At 43.1% G+C, this 17,856-nt stretch overlaps 1 protein-coding gene across 4 annotated transcripts in view; it reads right to left on the bottom strand.

Annotated features, from left to right (window-relative positions):
• dlg2 (discs, large homolog 2) overlaps window positions 1-17,856 on the bottom strand; it is a gene marked incomplete at both ends in the record, with an annotated part of 158,453 nt that overhangs the window by 64,709 nt on the left and 75,888 nt on the right. The window contains 2 exons of one of the 4 annotated variants that reach the window (XM_080013293.1): window positions 13,801-13,860; window positions 16,829-16,993. In XM_080013293.1, the coding sequence (XP_079869419.1) occupies window positions 13,801-13,860; window positions 16,829-16,993 (225 nt within the window). Of the gene's footprint in view, window positions 1-4,400; window positions 4,485-13,800; window positions 13,861-16,828; window positions 16,994-17,856 lie in introns of those variants that run through there. The other 3 variants (XM_080013294.1, XM_080013295.1, XM_080013296.1) reach the window with 3 other exon arrangements.

Raw genomic sequence — 17,856 nt, 5'->3', positions numbered from 1 at the left:
ATTAACATTTGAATTAACCGGGTCATGAAAAAGAAAACTCAAATGGCCTTTGCTTTTCTGATGTGTTTGCTAGGGCCCTGGGAATAATAAGGGGATTTTAGGCAGGAAATAGTGATAAGGATTTGCGGTGAACTGTGCAATGGGTGAAGCAAAAGGGAGGGCAACCAAACCACACCGACTACAGGTGAAAAGGTTACTAATGGAGTGTGCTGAATGCAAGTTAATACGTCATTTACAATATTTGCAGTCAGCTTACAGCACGGCACCTAGTGTGTCTAGACAAAAGAAAAACGGGCCCATTAACCAGCGTCAACTTCTGAGTACACACCCGAGGGAGGTTGAAAGGTCGGGAAATTAATGCTCCCCAAGATACTGTGGATGTGTGGATCGTCTGTTTATTATCAGACAGAAGTTAAAGCAAAGCGTTTCATCGCATTTCAGATGATTCTCTTATCTTCTGTGTATTTTGGAAATATAGCCCTAATGTCTTTGACCAATTTGCGTGTGACAACATGCTGTGCTTCATGAGCAGCTAATTGGACCCCTGAAGTGCATCCCCGTTACAACACACACACACACACACACACACACACACACACACACACACACACACACACACACACACACACACACACACACACACACACACACACACACACACACACACACACACACACACACACACACACACAGTGGCCAACTAAAGGGCAAATTGTTTAGTCAGATCATCAGTAACTTCCAGATAGTGACCGCTAGTTTTCCTGGTTTTTAAATTATAAACAAACTACAAATACTTATACAGTAAAAACATTTTAATACAATGTGGCAGAAGAATAATGAAAGACCTGAAACAAAATTGTTACCTTAAGAAAAGTAGAGTAAATAATAAATGGGCTGACTTCCTGTATGAAAAAGATTAATATAAAAGTCATACTTTGAATTGTATTAGTAAACAAAGTAGTAGGAAACAATGAAATGGCAACAATGACCACAACAGTGCTTTTTTGAAAGAATGTACACGTTTGGCTTGTTTTGTATGGGTAGGTATTCCAGGCAGTGGAAGCTCTGAAAATAATTATTTAAATCATAGTTTGTTTGTGGAGATGACACAATCAGATGGCCCCTGCTTACTTTATGTTTTTTATACCTACAACAGGTGTGTCGTTTTTCTGTGAAGAAATAGTGGGTTTTGTTGGGAACACTACTCTACTGCCTTGTCCGAACCGAGGCACGGCGCGTATGACCCTTTTAGGTAGCCTCCTTTATGACGGAACCAGGGAGATAAAGAGTGCTTTATTAGGTTTTGATGTATAGTTCTGCTGGTTGCAGTACAAATCCTAAACACCATCTGCGAGTGCCCTACTTCAGCTCTCCTTCTTACCCATCCACCCACCCACCCACACACACAAATATTTGTTGCTAGGCAGCACATTGCTTTGTGTTCAAAGAAAAGGTGGCCTTGGTACATACAGACTACAGGAGGGCACAGAATATGTAACTGAAGCACAATTCAATGGCTTGCACTGAGACGACTGTCAGGGAGAGCGTGAGACAACATGTTTTGTTTATAGGTTTGTAAACAACTTCGGCGGAATGATTTTGTTGTATGTTTATTGATTATTACCTTGTGAAAACAACAATCCGAATAAAACTATATTTTTAGAAGCGAGAGTGAATGCACGCTTGAATTTGTCAGTATCACGAGACACCTAAAGTCTTCTTATTAGAAGTCTCCATTTCCTTTACCATTAAACACTTCATACACATAGACACAAACATAAGCAAACACAGAGACACCAACTATATAGTCTGACTCACACTCACGATGATGGTTGTTTGTATAAAGCCTGCCATTAGGCGACTATTTCAGTCTGCATTTGTTCCCCTTCTGCTACTGTATCTGCCTGTTACAGTTTCCACGTTTATCTTTTTTACTGGTAAAAGTCGTATCACATAGTCGGCATATGTCTTTTACTGTTTTATGTGGCTTTATTGCAGGGATTTAGCCATTTTAATCCCAGGGCTCGCCTCCCCATGTCCAAAGGTTCCACCGAAACAAGTTCACACCTGACATTATTTTATTATTATTATTTTTGTAAGGGCACCGTTGCTGCATCGTGGGCTGAGCGCCGCCCCAGACGATTGTGATCGGTTAAAAAATGCAAACAAGACAGAGCATATTTTCTTTCCCCCGATACCAGAATGACAATGGGTTGAGCCAGACCCTTCTCCAGCGCTGGCACAGCGCTAAAACCAAGTCTGGAGATAGGTATGGCTATGCGAGACTACAAACTATTATGCAGAAACAGTCGTTATCCCAGAATGTGAAAATGTACTCTCTGGCCAACTTTTAAAGTTGGATTTACTGTGCCTTGAATAAGTACTATCCCTTTTTGATGATGATGATTGTCACAACCTGGGATATTTTGATCAATCTGACTGATTTGTCAATCACACACTCATTTTCCCAGTGCAGCCATAACAATGAAAATGATTACAGTAGTGTAATCAGTACCATTAAAAAATGGTACTGATACAAAAATTCAAAAGCTGAAATGTCAACAATTCTTAACTATTCATCTCCCTTTTTCAGTACTTGGTTGAACCACCACTCGCAGCTATTTCAGCATTTTCAGATAACCTCAGTAAATTAAATATGCAGGATGCGATGGAGCCAGATTTGCCCATTCTTCTTTTCAAAAGCGCTCAAGCTGGTGCCAGGTCAAGTGTCAGGCTGGTTGGGGAGCGCCGGTGGACAGAAAGTTTGAGGTCTTGCCACAGACGCTCGATGGGGTCGAGGTCAGAACTCTGACTGGGCCACTCAAGGACATCAGTTTTCTTCGTTCTAATAAGCCACCCTATCGTTGCTCTGGCTGTGTGTTTGTGGTTGCTGTCCCGCTGAAATACAACTTCAAGTTTTAGCTTTCTGGTCGAGGGGAGCATGTTTTTGTATTTTTTTTTCAATCCAGGATCTCTCGAGCTTGTTCATCTTTTATTTTCCCATCAATCCCGACCAGATTGCCAGTCCCCGATTCTGAAAATCATCTCCAAAACATAATGCTACCACCACCACAGAGTTACATTACTACAATACAATACTGTTGGACCTCACAGATAGAGGGGGTATGTAGGTTTGGTGAGTGGTAAGGTCATATATTGCACCTGAATAAAGTTGGCTACCCCTAAGTATGGGAGTTGGGGTGATATTTTGATTCTGGGAGCCAGGGTCAAAATGAACGGGATACGCTCCACGTCCACTCTCATTTTCCCTCTCAAATGAGGCGGAAAGGACACAACGGAGAAAAGTCATCTAATTTCCATGGCACGATGCATCAAAAAAAAAAACTAAAAAAATAACCTGTCTCCTCTATCAGGACAACACAAGCTGCATGCCATTAATCTACAAGTAATTTCAGTGGCGCAAACATCTACACATGGCTGGAATGTTAGAAAACAGGACCTTAAATGGAAAATGAAATCAAAACAAAGGATGAGTTTGTGTTAGTGATGCACCAGAATAAAAAATTTGTAGCTGAGGCCAAAGACACATTTCAGGAAACATGGGGCTGAATAGCAAATACGCAACGCTAAACACTGATGGAACACAGTTGTGTTGTGTGCAGATAATCCATCCTTGTCATATTCATTTAGAGCCAAGACGCAACATGTTCCAATTAGCCTGCTCCTGAAAAAAAGAAAATCACTGTGCCTTGCGTGATCGGGCAGCGTGACACAAGTAGTAGCAGCTATTTAAAGTCTCTTAGCCCGAGAGAAACACACGAAGCAGAGACCGCAACGTTCAAGTTGGTCATCAATTCTGCGTGCACTGGATGTGGATGCTACGATCAATGCAAGACTTGCTCTGCATAAACGAGCAAGAATGTGAAGCGTAGCAATACTGTACATCAACTAGAGTTATAAGTTATTAGCTTTTTTTTCCAGTTTCTATTGCTCCAGACTACCCCGCTATGCAGTCTTATAATAGTGTTTTTAGCCCACATCTGGAATACCAAACTTGCACTTTGGCGAGTTTTGTCGTGAAATGGGACCATACCGCTATTGAAAACGGTAGTTCTTCACTTTCACAGGAGTGCAGTAGAAACAGCATGGTGTTGTGACTGTAGTGTACACGTGTCATTGAAAACCAGAGGTCAAGGAATACATTTTTACGTACATATTTAATAATTCAGCCCAATATGCAATTCTTTGGCCAATCATAACCAGTAGCCAAACATTCAGCACATATGTGCTCAGAAGAAAAAAAAACAAACAAACAAACAAAAACAGTCTCACAAACCCATCTCTCTGATCACAGGTCTGTATAAACGTGTCCTCCCCCATCTGTAATTGCAACCCAAAGTACAGTAAAGCGGTGAGAACAAGGGCAGTGGGGCTCCTACCTTCTCTTTCAGCATTTTGGCTCTCCGGCTGTTCTGCACGAGTCGTCTCCCTAGCTTCTTGGCATACCAAATAGAGGCGAACATAGCGACAGGTGAGGGACAATGCTATCTGCTCCGCAGTGGCAGCACAAGAGGCTCTAGCTGCTGCCCATCTGGGCCGTCGGCTCCTTATCGCCGCCGTCCACACGCGCAAACACTCAAAAGAGGAGGAGGAGAAGGGCGCCGAGGGACAGCGCAAGACGGACCTGCGTAGGGGAGAGCGTCTGTGTAGCCAAGGCGAGTCTCTCTCGCTCTTAGCCATAGAGCAGGGGGGAGGGAGAGAGAGAACGCTTATGTGTATGTGAGTGTGTGTGTGTAAAAGAGAGAGAGAGAGAGAGAGAGAGAGAGAGAGAGAGAGAGAGAGAGAGAGAGAGAGAAGACGGCTGAGAGGGATTGAGGAGGTAGGAGGGGGAGGGTCCTCTCCCCCTCTCCCTCTCTCCCTCCCTCCCTCTTGGTCCCTCTCCCTCTTTCTCCTCCACGTGGAAACAGCATCCTAAGCAACAATCGAAGCCTGGTGACAGGCTGTTGGCAGCCCTGGCTTCTGGGGATGGGCTGTGAGAGGTCTGTGCGTGTGTGTGTGTGTGTGTGTGTGTGTGTGTGTGTTGATGTGGTTCAGTTTGCTCTAACTGAGCTCATCACTCATCCTTTGACAAAATTGTATTGTCATATCCTATGTGGCAAAGCTCCATTGTAGCTTTTTAGATCTCTGCTGCTAAAGTTTAAGGATGTGTTCCTATTTATTTATTTATTTTTTACAATCTTATAGGAACCTCTCTCCAAACCAACACACGTTGCTTCGCAGCACCTGTATTTAGCAACGCCTGTGAAGAGCAATATTGTTCATAAGTTACTCTGGCACCCAATAACAAGTCAGTAATTTAAAGTCCCTCTAAAGTGAGCTCAGTTTCTAAACACTTTATATATGTTAAAAGATCATTGCTGAAAACATGTGAAAAGACTAAACACTGTAGTAATGAATTGTGGAGATAGACTGTTAAACTCTCTCTCACCGTTTTTGTGGTCCGGATTTTTTTTGGGCGGGGCTTAATCATGACTCGATGATGTAGAGCCATCATACTCCGCATTGGCCCTCCCCTAACACTTTATAAACACCAGGTCGAAATTGGAGCATCAGTGGTGAAATAAGCTAAGGGAACAGCCCGGAGCCGCGACCTGACCTGGACCGTGGAGGAGCCTGCAGGGGGCACTGGAGAGCGGGGAGTCCCGTTGCCAGACAGCGGCGCTTTGAGGTGAAGCAACTAGACACAGGATTGGGTTCAGCAGAATATTTGATGATGGGAGTTACTCCAACGTAAACGTTTTGTATTATTACACGGTTAATGCGATTGGGCGTGGTTTCAGCGCCTTCAGCGGACAACCCACCCCCCGTGTCATAGCAGAGGCAAACTGCCTTTTATTCACGATTTGGAAACCAAATTTTATAGAATTGCCCGTTTTTTTTCATCATAAAAGTTTTGCTGGGTGGTTAATAATACATTTTTCTGTGGTGTGACCAAGTCGGAAAACATTTTCTTTTTTACTTTACAGGGACTTTAACATGACTAAAATTGACTTATTTGGACGAAAGCTCACTTTAAAACCAAAGTCACAACCGCAAGGAGGGGTGTTGTTCTAATTCCTAACAGATTGGAAGAAATAAGGGAACGAGGGGGGAAAAAAAGGACATGAGCGAGAAAAATGCGACAGCGCCGGCCCACAGGGACGTCTGTATGCATCATCAGCTTGACAGTTGCAAATATTGAATGTTTAGGATGTGTTTCATTAACGTGCCAGGCACTTGTATCATGCCCCGTAAAGGGACTTGTTAGCAGTGCTACTCTCTCTCTCTCTCTCTCTCTCTCTCTGCGCTAATAAACCTTACCGTGTTTTTACCCCCCTGGCTTCAATTCAAAATGTTCGATGTCAGGTAGGGTTTGAGGAGGCCAGAGCCATCTGTGGCACAGGGGCCCGGGTGTCCCAGTTGAATGTGTGCATGTGTGGGGTGAGGCTGAGGTGCACTTGTGTCTGTAAATGCGCATGCAGGCCACGCACGGCGAAAGGGTGTGTTTTGTGTGCGCCGTGTGCTCGTAAGAGGCCAATCTGGCAGAGCCACCCGTGGCCTTGCAGAGGAGGTCAGGCCGCCACATTTGCATTTTCTGACAAACAACCAGTGGGAGAGGCAGTCGCCAGGGGAACATACCGGACAAACCCTCGCTGCCAGCGGATAACAAGATAAGCAAAAGTAGCAATAATAGAGAGAAGTAAGCAACGTGTTTCTGTTGAAGAAAAATACACAGAATATCTGCAACATATTTGAAAATGAAAAACAGCAAGGGCTGTGCAGACACACTGTTCAAAACTGCTGGGGGAAAGGAAATGGTAGCAATTTGAGCCATGCACAATACAGGTACTCCTCACTGAACAACCTACCTGTTTAACGACTGTTCGGACTTACGACCAACTCTCTGACCAGTCTGTATGGTCCGCTCCGTACAATACCGCGGTGTGCGTGCTGTGTCTTGGTGCCAAGCATCTCATCGCGCATCACCCCTTCACTGTATCTACACTATACTGTATATACTATATACACTGCGTACATCTCATCACCGTTCTCAGTGTCGTTCCCGCACTCTGTCAGTATTCACTACACTAGTGTTGGCAATAGCCACGCCCCCTCACCGTGAAATAACACGGGTCCTCGCTTATTCACCAATTCACTTAACGACCTGGTGCTAGGAACGGAACTCGGTCGTGAAGTGAGGACTACCTGTACTGGGAAAAGCACAACTCATTCTCTCTCTCTCTCTCTCTCTCTCTCTCTCTCTCTCTCTCTCTCTCTCTCTCTCCTGACAAGGAAAACTAGAGAAATATTGGGAGCAATATACTGATACTGTACATACTAGAAACTAACACATGGGTCTAATGTTAACAAAAGCACATTACATGTGCAAATGTACAAAAATACTAACTGAAGTCAATATGTGATGCAGGCATCGGACAAAAATATATATTGAAATGTAAAAAGATGGCGCTAATCTCACGCAGGCACTGAACTGAACGTTGAGCACCGCAGAGCAACAGGTCAACTTATTTCAGAAGCCTGTGGTGTGCACCGACTCTCCATCGCTCAAGCAGCCGTTAGCCAGCCCATGGACATACTGCAAACTGGAAAAGCAATGGGAAATTTCCATTTGACCTTTTATTCACTCTATATGAAGCGTTTGCCAATTGCGGTCGTTGGAATCAAGTGTGAAGATTTGCCAAATGATGAATCGAAAAGCACTAATAATCTCTGCGGGACGCGGGCCAATGAAGCAATATCAATGTAGACACAAACAAACACACGCACTGCGACAACTTTGAGTAAGTGTATGTTGGAGACCTTCAATCGTTGAAAGCTGCACATATTGATACACACACACACACACACACACACACACACACACACACACACACACACACACACACACACACACACACACACACACACACACACACACACACACACACACACACACACACACACACACACACACACACACACTGAATGCTGTGGAGGGGAGGCTTACTAAAGGTGTTCCTATTGTTTTTTACGTGTCATGTCTCCCTTATGTATGCACATTTGTGTTGCCAGATCTGGTTCATGCACTTGAGTAGATTACTCAGTTTATTCTGATTAATTGTTTATACTTTAAGATATTTTTCAGCATTAATGCAAGCTAACACATTTCCCAGGAGAGTGCTCTGTGCCTGAACCAAGATCAAGAATGCTTTTGAGTAATTTCCAAAATTCCATAGCTGTAAATGTGAAGATGTGTCTTTTAAAAGCTGGCTATCCTTTTAACACCTCACTGGGATGATAAAGATAGAGTTTGTCAATGCATTACTGACGACATGATAGAATAGCATCTTGAATGATACACTACTGTATGTACGCAGCCTTCTGTGATGTTAAAAACACTCGTAGTCCACGTAGTGAACAAAAAAATGTTAATTCCAGTTTCATTATTTTTGATTGTGGGCAAAGAGTAATACATTTGTGCTTTAATATGTATTACTAGTATTTTTAGTCTAGTGTCTAGTGTCTACATGTCTTCATTATATTATTATTATAAATTGCACTGACAACACTGATAGCTGCTATTTTCACATCATATGACTGCAATTTGCTACTGAAAAAAGGGCCTAACATCAGAATGGCAGAAATGAACATATTTAAGCTACAGCAGTCAACATGGGCATGAACATCTTCATGTGTTGCTCCCTATCTTCCCAAAATGAAGGCAAACATACAGACATCCAGCTGTGATAAATGATAACAAAGGATCTTTTTTTTTTTTTTGATGCCTGTGAGCGTCTTGAAGCTTTGCCCACACACTGGGCCGTCAGACGAACAAATGAAAACTGCAAATTAAATGCCCCTTTTAACGGTTTGTGTCAGAAGGTGAATTTGGCATTAGTCCCACGCGTACTTTTTTTTTTTCCACGCTTTAGGTACAGTCAGGCCTGTTCCATCTCTGGCAAAAGTTCAAGAAAAGCACAGTGGTGCTCTCGAACCGCTAATGGGCCTTTTTATTTAATAGCTTTCCACTTTTGCTGCTCCTGTTAAAGAGCTGGGAAAGTATACCATCAGGAAGGCTTTTTGATAACGTCAGGCCAGCTGTTAAATATGCGTCTCACCTTTCATTCTTCTGAGTGTTGTCGCAACACTTAATTCATGTTCATAAATGGGTTTTCCATCCGCGGAAAAAGCTAAATTATTTCTGAGTGGGAATGGCTGAACTCCTGCCCAAATCTACCAACAGCAAGTCAATTTCTGAGGATGTCGCACTGTGTCAAAGGCCACTTTCAGACTGCAGGCAAAAGTGGCCGAAATCTGATTTTTTTTTGCTAATATGTGACTCAGATCTGTTTTTTTCACAACAGTGTAAACAGCATGTAATCTGATATTTTCAATTCGGGTTTGGGCCATTTTCATGTGTGGTCCTAATTTTTTCAGGTCCGATTTTTTTGCAATGCCACCTCAGTCTGAACAGTCAATCGGGACTTATGCGAGTTTTACGTCACTCTAGAGAGACATTCGTCACAATTAACTACTCTCGCGCAGTGGAGACATTGGAGAGGGAGCGGTCGAGTGAGCAAATAAGAACGTGTTTTTATTTCAGATGTATTTTATTTGACTAAATTTCCTTATTAAACGAAACAAAAAAAGTACTGTGCGCGCCCAAACCCGGCACCGACCGGCAGAAACACAAATTTGCGCCAATGGTGAGCCCTTGTCCAAGCAAATCTTGAGGGGTTGGCATCATAACCGGTCTGTGTTTAATAACATATTAAAACAAACGGGGCCGTACGGCAGCGTGCTGCGTGTGACGTCTTTGTAATAGTTCTTCTGCACATGCGGAATCTGATATTTGCCAAATTAAAAAAAAGAAGAACAGGGGAGACAATGAAATCCAATACATATCAATGGAGCCACTGTGTCCCAGTGGTTTTAACAAGTAAAACCACTGGGATCTACAGATGACACATTTTCGAGATTTGTGTCTAAAATATTACTGTGACAGAGGGGCATGTTGACAGCAGCCTGTCTTTGGAAGGAGAAAGAGGCCTTTCAAAAAGTCAATCATCGATATCTGGGTTAGTTCTTATTGAGTATCGACTTTTTCAATACTAAAACTTGAGCATCTAAGCACCTCCAGGAGCTGAACATTGATCAGTCCAATTCAATTCTAACACAATAAATAACTCGTCTACATCAGGTAATGAAAGCTATTGCTTGTACTTGCTTACATTTTTTAAACCAACTTGAAGAACAACATTTTTTCATTAAATATTAATTAAAAGCTGAGATTTAAATGTCCTCGAATGTCATTTGTTCCATATATAACGACAATATATTTTGTCTCAATTTACGTTAGTTTGATGTTAGATCTTTTTTTTAAGACAGATGCATTTCTATCACTGGAGTCTATAGAATGCTTTACAGCAAATAATTAGCAAATAAAAATCTGCAAAGCACCAAAGCACAAAATGTAAATTCCATTACCTCTGGTGGGAGAAACATCATTTGTGAGCCCAAAGCACAACGTCACATTGACAGGACGAGATGCTGTGATTTTTCTGGGGATCCAAGTAGATTTAGCTATAGCCCTGACCTCTTAGCTCTTAACGCATTAAGCTTTTGCTGTTCAAAAAAAAAAAAAAAAAAAAAAAGCACAAACAGAAAGCCTGCATCAACAGTGGCAAGCTAATCCTCCACTCCACATTGTCTAGCGCCGTTGCAGAAAGTGATGCTTGCTGAAACGACAGATTAGAGTCCTGTGTATGTCTGTTCCAGCTCTGGGAAGAGAGCCGCTGAAAGGGACCAGTATTCGATCTGAAAACAGTCACTTGCAACATTATGCGCGGACGGAGCATTGTCTTGCAATAACAGGCAGGAATGATCAGGTGTTCTTTTCTTGCCACTGTCTAGACGACAGTGTCGGGTCCGGAAAGGCGCTCAATTAAGTATTAAATGAAACTCGTTTTTTTTTCCAAACACACGTTAAGTCTCACGGTGCTCAGTTTGTCGATACACGCACACCCACGGACATTACATACATTTATGAATCCTCCAATTAAAAAGCACCTTGAAAGCAGCAGCGAATTCGGAGTTGGAGAGAACAGTGGTAGCATCTTTCTCCATCACTCTGTCTGGCAATCAATCATTTACAAGGATGCCATGCACCAGACAATTTTCTTTGCGCCTGGCTGGCAAATAGACACAGGGTCTGTGAGGCTGTTTTTTTTTGTTTTTTTTGTGTTTCTCTTCTTGCTATCGTTCTCAAGACTCCCATCTGCAGTGGAGCCTTTGTGAATTTATTTTTATCTTTATTACACAGTGATCTGAGTTGTCCGCAGTGAAGTCCTGAGCAAAATTGTATCCAAGCATGTCATCGATATTTGATGAACATTATCCACGGCTACAGCTTTTTTTTTTTGTTTTTTGACGCGCACCAAATCTTGCAGTAACTGTTTGGGGCTGTGTTTGTTTCATGCCTCTGACTTCGCAAAGGTCAAATTTTGCCAAGGTTGAAGCAATTTGTTTTAGAGATAGCATATCAATATGCTGAACATCATATGTACATGATGTAGCTGTCCTTTGAGCAGACAATATGCATCAAATTTCAGCCAAGAGCCAGAACTGCCTGGCTTCTTAAGTAACTAATGGTGCTTTTTGGTTGGCTTTTCAAAACAAAACATATGTGGAACTCTGCTTCTCATCCACACTGCTGGTCGAACAAGGGCTTTTAGTAGACCCGCAGTCCTCTAAGCCGCGAGTCCTGGGAAAGCATCCACAGTAAAAAAAAAAAAAAAAGATGCAAGAAATGGAAAAACAGGAGGTGGAATCAGGGAGAATGATTTTCCTTTCATATATCCATCTGCGCAGTGAAGACCACTGGTCATCAACAGGTACTGCAGCCCCTATTAAACAGCTGTTTATCACGCACGATGCAAACCTCCTTGATTGACAAAGAAGTAATTGCCCTCCTCACCACCCAAAAAATATGGGGTTTTACAAGCCGATATTGCCACGGAAACAGGCTTGTGATCGATAAATGGTGCGGCAGTTGGAATCGATATGTCTTCACTGAATCAGACACACTCCAGTCTGTGCCGCACCATGCCTTCCCCAAGCTATAGATAAACCGTAACCCCCCCGCTTGCTGTTACAATTATAGGAGCTGTATTAAAGCAATTTTTCATTCAAAGTCCCTAGGCTAAGGAAAACAAACAGGCTAACACCTGCCCGAGACTTGTGGAGCGTCTTCTCCTTCCTTTCAAATGCCGGCATCCGCGGCCGCCTCAGAAGTGCTGCTGGGGACCCGTCCCGGCAGGAAATTACATCGGGAGAAAATCAATAGTTATTTAATCAGACGCATGGGGATGTGAACGGTGAGGAAGGGGGAAACAGTGGTATTCAGACCAGGGGCCGGCGGTGGAGCCCGTCACACCGCGGCACAGGTCGACAGCTGACCGGGTGAGAAGCGGGCTGCTGTCTCTGTGGCTGTCATGATTCGCTACATACAGAGATGTCGTCATCCATCTTTGCCACGCCACCTCCCTCCAAACCCGAAAGCCCGGGCAAACTGGTGTCGTTTGGATGTTCATACGGATGAAACCGTGGAGTACAATACCGCAACCTGTAGACTTGTAAAGCTGAGCGTTTTGCAGCACTTTTAACAATATTGAAACCCTGTCTAGAGGGCTCTTTGTATGCAGCGTAATCACCGGCAAGTCGCAGGTGAAGGAGATATTTAAATAGAGAATGTTTTTTGATCAGCCAGACAACCAAGGTGCCCTTACTTTCTTGTGCTGTTTAAACTTGCACACTGTCTGTCCTTGTTCCAAGCACTTTGTCTAATGGGTTACTACTAATCACACCACCCAATGTTACATAACACAATGTTAAATCATACCGTGGCTCCTCAAACAACAAAAACTTAAATGTTTCAGCTCACTTCTGAAGCTCTAACTGACAAAGACTAACAAATACAAACCATTTGTATTTATCCATTAAAAGACTACTACTAAGCTACTGAGGCCATTGCTCCCTTCACTGAAGATTTCCTTGTATGCCAAACAAAAGTTAGTGAGTAAAGATTATGGTTAGCAGAGTGCGTTATGCATTATGCATTCAAACAATAAAACATGGCGATGTTTCACCAAAGTGAGCATCATTTTCAGATGCCACACACACACACACACACACACAGACACACACGCACACGCACACACACACACACACGCACACACACACACACACACACACACACACACACACACACACACACACACACAATAGGATCAGGTTCAGGGATGGCAGCTGCAGCCCCCCCCCGAGCACACGGTGAAATCTCCAGCGTGTAGGAGGACATGATTCATTAGAGTGACACTGATAACACCAATATCAAAAGGGACAAATAGTTGCCATCACAACACCAGACTGCAGCGGGGATATCAGGATTTCTCAGCAAGCAGATGGATCACACACACACACACACACACACACATCAGAGCAACGTGTGGAGATGGACCAAAATGAATTGATAAAAAATACAACATAAAATCAATCAAAAAAAAAAAAAAAGATAAAACAATGACTGCTTGGTCGAGCGATGAATTGAAGGATTATGGAGCATCAAATCAAATTTCATGCGTCACTGGGGGAGGGCAACAGTCTTGGTATGAGATTGCAAAGAAGCAAGGGAGAGTTTCTGATGGCTGATAAAGTGATTAAAAACCAAATATGAAACAAGATGGTATATATGAATTCTCAAAGGCAAACAAAAAAAAAAGAAAAGAAAACTAAACTTGCCATGTAGTTTGCTGCAGTCACACCCGGGTACGCAAGATCAAAACGGGTAACCAGCGCGGGCTGCAAGGTAAGGAATGAGAAAAGACAAGAGAGTCACTAAGCCAGCGGGACAAAAGAGAGAGAGAGAGAGAGAGAGAGAGAGAGAGAGAGAGAGACTGTAAGCCTTTATACATTGGGAGAAAAAAAAAAGCAGTGTTAATGAACACTCAGTCATACATTGTGAAGGAAGGAGTGGAAAGGAGACGATCCAAGGAGGGTCCGATTCAAGTCTTGTACGCCAATTGGTTTCGTCTCTGCCTAGAAACGTGCTTGTTGCTGAGCACAAACACGAACGCTCAACTACATTCCAAGGAGGTGAGTGTGTTTTATTGGGCATTCCACTACATTAATGTAATTTTATTAATGTACTGGAAGTAATGTTAGTTCATTCATTACTATTTCTATTTACTATAATATTTTATTAAACATTTTTTCCTTGTCGCTCCCAAGCCGGTCCGGGTCTTCATGATCCCTGAATCCCACCATTCAACAGCACCACTAAGGTTCTGCTTTATGTGACAAGATGCAACTTTAAGGATGTACCATTTGATGATTGTGTGAGGAGTTAATTGAAAGATCCACGTACTTAAATTTGGCCATCTGTGGACAAAATGACAAGAGAGAGAATAGGCTCTCTTTTCTCTTCTTAATTAAACTGTGAACTGCCACCACAGGTAGTACTCACAGGGGGACCATCCCTTACCAGAGCAAGAGTTTCATGCACAACAATACACAAACAGCTGTCCAACTGCTGCTTTAGAAGCTTATCCTTTGTATCCCCCCCCCCCAAAAAAAAAGATATAGCCTTCGCTATATGACATACATATGACATATGTACCTACATACATTAAAATGACATACATACATAAATACATACATACATAAAACATGATAGATCAGGGATGTCAAACTAATTTGGCCAGTGGGAGTAGGGGTCCATTCTTCCTTTCCTTTATTACAAAAATTAATCAAATTGTTCAAATCGAGCAGTGAGAAATGTATTGTTTTCCTTTAGTTTTCCACTACAAAGCCAGATAAAAACAACTTTGGTCATGAGCACACACTGGAATTAAGTCCAATCCGAAAATGACACCCCTATAATTCACAGACATACAGACAGACAGACAGACAGACAGACAGACAGATAGATAGATAGATAGATACAGACAATTTCTAAGAGGTGTCTGAGACCAGTCGACAAATCGATACTAGAACGCTTCACGCCAGCAGTCTAGACTGTCAACACCACTGCGACTGAGCAGCAGCCGGGTCTTAATCTGCACCGTCAACACCGTCGTCTGGGAGCTGCGGAGGTGGTGGTATCTTTCCCTACCTGCTAATTTCCCTGTCCTCTCATTGGGTTCACTGAGTACACTTTCAACCGGCGTCATTAAAAACCATCGCGGCGGAACAGGATGTACAGACACGGTGGGGAAAAAAAACAACCTCCATCGGGAGAAGAAAAAAAACAACATTCTGTGACACCAATTACAAAAAGATGGAAAAAAACAAAAAGCATCTCTTCAACCCTCTGCCTGCCCCCGTGCGTGGCTGAGACGTTTGCCTGGATTGACCCTTGGCTTTAATCACTTGCCCGTGATAAAATTAACGTAATGAGACCTAATCAAGGTAGGTACGAGCAGGGCCGGAGATGACTACATTCAGAGGCCCTTCAGCTGAAGTGGCCGGCTGATCTGAGAAACTGATAAAACTCTGTCTCATGCAAAGACACTATTTGCCAGAGATCCTGGTTGGAATATTGGTTTCACTTATGAATCATCTGTTAAGAGGAACAAGATATTGCATCTGAGTTGTGTGTTGACTCCACAATCTAATAAAGGCCTATTGTCTACAGTGACCCGTCGCAGTTATTAATAACCGCTGTGCTCTCGGTAAATTACAGATGATGCTGAAGTTATCGAGTCGGTGGACAATGCGCACCTATGTCTCTCCCTCGGCAAAAACCTCCACCCCACCGCCCCTGTTCTCAACTTCATTTATGGCCTGAAATACAGTGTTTACTTTCAACTCAAAGAGAAAATGGCTACTTGTGCTTCTGCTCAGATGTGGTATAAATTTGGTCAAAACTATTATAACGAAATGGTATGAAGGCAAGCCATCTCTTTATAAGTTTATAGGATTTATAAGATAAGAAGCGCCATTTTCAGTTCTTGCTGTATCTAACATTTTTTTCCTGAGACGTGTTCCTAGGATCTGTAACAGAAACATCACTTCTCTTTATTTCCAACACTGCCCTCTACTGGCTTGAATTTAGAGTGCACCCCAAATGCATCTACACCCATCTTGAAAGGTAGGTGGGTAGGTAGGTAAGGTAGGTAGACAATATGAAAAAAACTGTCTGGATCAATTAAATGGGATGCTAAGAATAAAAGCAGAAGAGGCAATATACATAACTATTCAAACTGTGTGATGTGCGAGCTGGAAACCTTTAACTGCTGAACATGTACAGCAAACATACACACTAGAGGGGCAATTTTGTTCACATGCTCAGATAATACCTTGATTACGGACACTGTGGCTTGCTTATAATATTGATGCTCTCTTCTGCTCTGAACAATAGCCTCAGATCAACTTCTGTTCACCTGTCGACTTTATTCATCTATCCTAATGTACAGTCTGGTGTTTTATTACTTGAAATAATAACTCTTGCAGACCCCCTACATTCAGTACATCAAAGGCATTTCTCTTCTCAAGGTTTTTTCCATTTTCCGGGATCTGAGTACTGAGGTTGGGGGGGGCGCCGTCGGTTTTCTCTGATCACTTCAGCATCGTACGGGCGCCAAGAATATCTGCGTTTACAGTATATGACAGGGATTTATGCCTTGAAAGAATTACGGTTTTAACAGAGAGAGAGAACGTCATGTGGGCAGTCGTTTGCGGTATCGGGGTTGAAAAGAGGGAAGGAAGAGTTGCTATGACGCCAGAGAAATAAAACAAACGGAAAAACCTCGGGGGGCGGGGCGCTGACCTTGAGCGGGGAGATGTGGGAGTGGGACACGTAGCCGTGGACATTCTCAATCTCCGACAGGTTCTTCTCGGACACGTGCACCAGCTCAGGGGCGCGCGCCTCGTTGGTGAGGCGCGGGAACCCCTGGTCCAGCGCTGGCGAGTCCTCCTCCTGGTAGTGGTACTGCTTCAGGCAGGAGGAGATGTGGAAGAGCGACACGATGAGGGGGGAACGATCCAGGGAGGGGGGGAGGAAAAGGAGAAGAGAAACACACTTTCAGTTTCACAGACACAATAATTATTAAAAACTTGAGGCAGCCATCGTCAACCGGAGGTGATAATTAACTGGTGACATTGGCTGATTCCAAGCAAAAGTCTGGGAATTTAATTGCGATTGATACATACCAGCAACTGGGCTCCACATGAAAATACACTTAGGGGCAAGTTGAATTGGTTTCAATCGACTTAATGTAGTTTTTACACGGATGCTTTCAACGCCTTCAAACAACACTGAAGGTGCTGAAAACTCTTTTTGGATTTGAGACTTACTGTAGCAATGGTACCGCCATCTGATCGTGCAACGACAACAGAACAACACAGCACAGAAAAACACCGCTGAGCATGCAAGCCAGACACAAATGATGCCATGAATGACGGTGACCCAGGCACCGATTGTCGCTAATGTACCAAAGGACGGATTTATTGTGCCAAGTGGTTCTTGATGATTTGAGTTGAGAATTTGAATGTACTCGAATCCAGACAAACACAACGCGGACAGGGATGGCCACAAATGCAACAGCATCAAGTCAAAAGCATCTTGATGTATTCTGTCTTTCTGTAGGAACAGTCTGAGTGACGGACAAAGCTGATGGTAGAAGCACACGGACTAATTAAGGAATAAGTGAGGAGGAACTAATTATTGTTTTCCCCCCCAGTTTTTTTGTTATGTACTGTATCACATCTCGTATCACACAGTAAAGCACATCACAGCACGATGACATGAGAAGCCGCAGTTAGACAAAGCGTACAACCGAAAATAAGAGAACGAAC

Source organism: Zeus faber, assembly GCF_960531495.2.
Source record: "Zeus faber genome assembly, chromosome: 14".
NCBI lineage: Eukaryota > Metazoa > Chordata > Actinopteri > Zeiformes > Zeidae > Zeus > Zeus faber.
This window is presented reverse-complemented; position numbering and strand designations above follow the sequence as displayed.